The following is a 5,351-nucleotide window of genomic DNA, read 5'->3' on the forward strand; positions in this document are numbered from 1 at the left end:
AGAACTGGAAGCGCTATATCCTGGTGACTCTTAACCAAAGACCAAGCAGACAGGTTTGCTGTTCAGAGGTTTATTTTCAATTTCCAGGCTCAGTCTCTTGCCGATGACCAAGTCCACAACATATATTATAACTACTTCATCCAGCACAGGGAGGCGACATCTCTGGATTGCTGTTACATACATATGGAATACTTTCTCCAGTAATTAGGGTGACATGGAGGGGCCACCAGCTGTTTTGTTTTTAGCAGCCACACAAAGTTTAATATTCATCATCACCTTCCTCCACCTCCTCAGCAGAGTCCCTGCCAACTTCCTCATAGTCCTTCTCGAGAGCAGCCATGTCCTCCCTGGCTTCGGAGAACTCCCCCTCCTCCATCCCCTCCCCCACATACCAATGCACAAAGGCCCGTTTCGCGTACATCAGGTCAAACTTGTGATCCAGACGGGCCCAGGCTTCTGCAATAGCCGTGGTGTTGCTCAGCATGCAGACTGCCCGCTGCACTTTAGCCAGGTCTCCCCCTGGCACCACAGTGGGGGGCTGGTAATTGATGCCCACCTTAAACCCAGTGGGGCACCAGTCCACAAACTGGATGGACCTCCTGGTTTTGATGGCGGCTATAGCTGCATTCACATCCTTGGGCACCACATCCCCCCGGTACAGCAGGCAGCAAGCCATGTATTTGCCTCGGCGAGGGTCACATTTCACCATCTGGTTGGAGAACTCAAAGCAAGCGTTGGTGATTTCAGGCACCGAGAGCTGCTCGTGGTAGGCTCTCTCTGCCGAGACTATGGGCGCATAGGTAGTCAGGGGGAAATGTATGCGGGGATAGGGCACCAAATTAGTTTGGAATTCAGTGAGATCCACATTCAAGGCACCATCGAACCTCAGGGAAACCGTGATGGACGACACTATCTGGGCTATCAACCTGTTCAGGTTGGTATAGGAGGGATGCTCAATATCGAGGTTCCGGTTGCAGATGTCATAAATGGCCTCATTGTCCACCATGAAAGAACAGTCCGAGTGCTCCAGCGTGGTGTGGGTGGTCAGGATGGAATTGTAGGGTTCCACCACCGCAGTGGAGACCCGTGGGGCAGGGTATACCGAGAACTCCAGCTTGGACTTCTTCCCAAACTCCACTGAGAGACGCTCCATCAAGAGGGATGTGAATCCAGAGCCTGTGCCTCCTCCGAAGCTGTGGAAGACCAGGAACCCTTGAAGGCCACTGCACTGGTCAGCCTGCACAAGGTCAGAGGACATTGAACTAGTGTGTTGGTCATGCCACTCACAGTAAACCCCAACACAACGATCACATGGGAGTGAGATACAATTATTCCTCTTGACTTTCAGCCAGAGGTAGGCTTTCAAGTTAGCTGTCTAGGCAGTGAGAGGCCGGTGCCTGACAGCACTAAATCTGCTACTGAATGAGCAGCTGCTCATTCAGTAAGATTCCCAGTGCTAGAGGAGTATTTGAGAAGCCCCCACAAGGAGCTCTATTTCTAGGCTAACTACGGGAAGAGCAAGTCAAGGCTTCGCCTCCTTATACCAGGAGTGATGGGCTCTGTATTTACCTCACCTCAGCCAGCAAAGAGACAATGAGAGGAGCACGGCATGAAGGAAATCCCTGGACGGAAGTTCTATCCACTCCCCAACAGTCCTGTTAAGTCCCTCATCCCTCACCGGCGTTATTCCAGTCTGGTTTAGATGGGTTGCAGTCCCTTCGACTTCTAAAGGGAAGTATGGAAAAAGGAGTTTGCCCACTTACCATTTTACGAGTCCTATCAACCACAGGATCTATGATTTCCTTCCCAATGGTGTAGTGGCCACGGGCATAGTTGTTGGCAGCATCCTCCTTGCCACTGATCAGCTGCTCAGGATGGAACAGGGAGCGGTAGGTCCCAGTTCGGATCTCATCTGTAAGGGAGGAGGGGTCATGAACACCTTCAGGGCCTCAGCTTGAGAGCTGTGATTTAGTCAAAGTTTTATTGTAGAGTATGTTCCAGGGTCCCTGTAGTACCCACACAGTCAACAGCAATCTGGGCACTATGGCACAGATCCACAAGGTATTTGAGTGCCTAACTTTCATGGAAGTCAACAGAAGTTAGGAGACTAAACAGCTTTTGTGGATCTGGGCTCAGACAAGATTACCCCCAAACACCAGGTTATAGATTCATAGACTCTAGGACTGGAAGGGACCTAGAGAGGTCATCGAGTCCAGTCCCCTGCCCGCATGGCAGGACCTAATACTGTCTATACCATCCCGGTTAGACATTTATCTAACCTACTCTTAAATATCTCCAGAGATGGAGATTCCACAACCTCCCTAGGCAATTTATTCCAGTGTTTAACCACCCTGACAGTTAGGAACTTTTTCCTAATGTCCAACCTAAACCTCCCTTGCTGCAGTTTAAGCCCATTGCTTCTTGTTCTATCCTTAGAGGCTAAGATGAACAAGTTTTCTCCCACCTCCTTATGACACCCTTTTAGATACCTGAAAACTGCTATCATATCCCCTCTCAGTCTTCTCTTTTCCAAACTAAACAAACCCAATTCTTTCAGCCTTCCTTCATAGGTCATGTTCTCTAGACCTTTAATCATTCTTGTTGCTCTTCTCTGGACCCTCTCCAATTTCTCCACATATTTCTTGAAATGTGGTGCCCAGAACTGGACACAATACTCCAGCTGAGGCCTAACCAGCGCAGAGTAGAGCAGAAGAATGACTTATGTCTTACTTACAACACACCTGTTAATGCATCCCAGAATCAAGTTTGCTTTTTTGCAACAGCATCACACTGTTGCCTCATATTTAGCTTGTGGTCCACTATAACCCCTAGATCCCTTTCTGCCATACTCCTTCCTAGACAGTCTCTTCCCATTCTGTATGGGTGAAACTGATTGTCCCTTCCTAAGTGGAGCACTTTGCATTTGTCTTTATTAAACTTCATCCTGTTTACCTCAGACCATTTCTCCAATTTGTCCAGATCATTTTGAACCTTGACCCTATCCTCCAAAGCAGTTGCAATCCCTCCCAGTTTGGTATCATCCGCAAACTTAATAAGCGTACTTTCTATGCCAATATCTAGGTCGTTGATGAAGATATTGAACAGAGCCGGTCCCAAAACACCCCCCCTGCGGAACCCCACTCGTTATACCTTTCCAGCAGGATTGGGAACCATTAACAACAACTCTGAATACGGTTATCCAGCCAGTTATGCCCCCACCTTATAGTAGCCCCATCTAAGTTGTATTTGCCTAGTTTATCGATAAGAATATCATGCGAGACCGTATCAAATGCCTTACTAAAGTCTAGGTATACCACATCCGCTGCTTCTCCCTTATCCACAAGGCTTGTTATCCTATCAAAGAAAGCGATCAGATTAGTTTGACATGATTTGTTCTTTACAAATCCATGCTGGCTATTCCATATCACCTTACCACCTGCCAAGTGTTTGCACATGATTTCCTTAATTACTTGCTCCATTATCTTCCCTGGCACAGAAGTTAAACTAACTGGTCTGTAGTTTCCTGGGTTGTTTTTATTTCCCTTTTTGTACATGGGCACCATGTTTGCCCTTTTCCAGTCTTCTGGAATCTCTCCTGTCTCCCATGATTTTCCAAAGGTAATAGCTAGAGGCTCAGATATCTCCTCTGTTAGCTCCTTGAGTATTCTAGGATGCATTTCATCAGGCCCTGGTGACTTGCAGGCATCTAACTTTTCTAAGAGATTTTTAACTTGTTCTTTTTTATTTTCTCTTCTAAACCCACTCCCTTCCCATTAGCATTCACTATGTTAGGCATTCCTTCAGACTTCTCAGTGAAAACCAAAACAAAGAAGTCATTAAGCATCTCTGCCATTTCCAAGTTTCCTGTTACTGTTTCTCCCTCACTGAACAGTGGGCCTACCCTGTCTTTGGTCTTCCTCTTGCTTCTAATGTATTGATAAAAAGTCTTCTTGTTTCCCTTTATTCCCGTAGCTAGTTTGAGCTCATTTTGTGCCTTTGCCTTTCTAATCTTGCCCCTGCATTCCTGTGCTGTTTGCCTATATTCATCCTTTGTAATTTGTCCTAGTTTCCATTTTTTATATGACTCCTTTTTATTTATTTAATTTTTATCTGCAGTAAGAGCTCTGTGTCAGAAGTTATTGAGAAGTGGTGAAGAAGGTTGTGTTTTCCCCTCTTCCCAGCAGGTCAGTGATAGAAACTCTAAGAAGGGATCTGGTCTATGCAGATTCCGGTGTCTTACCAATGACTGTGGGTTCCAGGTCTATGAACAGCGCTCTGGGCACGTGCTTCCCTGACCCAGTCTCACTGAAGAAGGTCCCAAAGGAAGAATCAGCTTGCCCCAAGGACTTCTCCAAACAGATGATTCCATCCGGTTGGATCCCATGCTCCAGACAGTACAGCTCCCAGCAGGCATTGCCCATCTGCACACCAGCCTGGCCAATATGGACAGAAATACACTCCCGCTGCACGGGGAAGAGGCACACAAAAAAGTTGCATCCATGAAACTGTGGCTTTAACTGTGTGGTTCAGTCAGTGTTTCACACCCAGAAACAGGGAGCCAGTCACGCCACTTCCATCCCTGCTCAGAGCTACAAGTGTTGCTCAAGAGCAGCTTGGGTGTGGGGAGGTTCATCCATCACTTCTGGGAAATGGGAATAGACCAATGGGCTCGATTTCCAGCTGTTCAACTACAGCCTTGTCCTATGTGCACAGCCCTGTTAAGGCCACATTAAACCAGGATCCCCCGATCAAGAGACGAGCAGGGCTTTAGCTTGGTTACTGGACAGAGCTACCATCCAGGCTACCCTGGCTACTTGGAGCCATGTCTAACCATTGTTCTCCAACGGCACGTGGGCCAGGCCCAAAGGCTAGAAGGTGATTTAAGACAGTTTGCTTATTTCTAGCGAGGGCTGTGTATGGTTCAGTGCAGTCAAAGCTGCTCGAGTGGAAATCTCCTGGCCTTATGGTTTGAAGGGCAAAGGGAATTCCAGTATTGAAGATGTGACTGGCATGACGTGCCTAAGACCAGCTCTTTTTCCGGATTGTTCTACAAGACTAAGGCAGAGCATCCCGAGTCTTGGCCAGCTTCAGCCGGATGACACTGTGCAATGCTTTCAATGCGCATGTCTCATGTGGCAACAACATATTAGATACTGGCCTGCAGTACAGCCAGCGCAGTGCTATTACCGAGATTGTCTACACTGACATGAAACTAAAAGAGTAATACCTTAGTCCCTGCCCTGTGTGTTTTGAGAGTCCTCTTCAACCTGGTGAGGGCTGGGGAATGAGTTTTACTAGTGTGAGCCATGCGGAGCCAGTAGTTTTGGAAGAGAAACTCCTTTCTGGTGTAA

General features: G+C 47.4%; 1 protein-coding gene across 1 annotated transcript; it reads right to left on the reverse strand.

Annotated features, from left to right (window-relative positions):
- Positions 1-259: 259 nt before the first annotated feature.
- LOC135879436 (tubulin alpha-3 chain-like) lies at positions 260-4,421 on the reverse strand. The gene is made up of 3 exons (XM_065405416.1): positions 4,241-4,421; positions 1,764-1,912; positions 260-1,237 (listed from the first exon to the last, which is right to left on the reverse strand). Exons 1-3 carry the CDS (start codon positions 4,419-4,421, stop codon positions 260-262), a joined length of 1,308 nt encoding a protein of 435 aa, XP_065261488.1.
- Positions 4,422-5,351: the final 930 nt, after the last annotated feature.

The sequence above is a fragment of the Emys orbicularis genome, chromosome 1, assembly GCF_028017835.1.
Source record: "Emys orbicularis isolate rEmyOrb1 chromosome 1, rEmyOrb1.hap1, whole genome shotgun sequence".
NCBI lineage: Eukaryota > Metazoa > Chordata > Testudines > Emydidae > Emys > Emys orbicularis.

Coding starts and splice junctions, on each gene's coding strand:
- LOC135879436 (XM_065405416.1), bottom strand. CDS start 4,421: ATGGGCAATGCCTGCTGGGAGCTGTACTGTCTGGAGCATGGGATCCAA. Junction 1,913..4,240: donor CCTGGAACCCACAGTCATTG/GTAAGACACCGG, acceptor CCTCCCTTACAG/ATGAGATCCGAACTGGGACC. Junction 1,238..1,763: donor TTGATAGGACTCGTAAAATG/GTAAGTGGGCAA, acceptor GACCTTGTGCAG/GCTGACCAGTGCAGTGGCCT.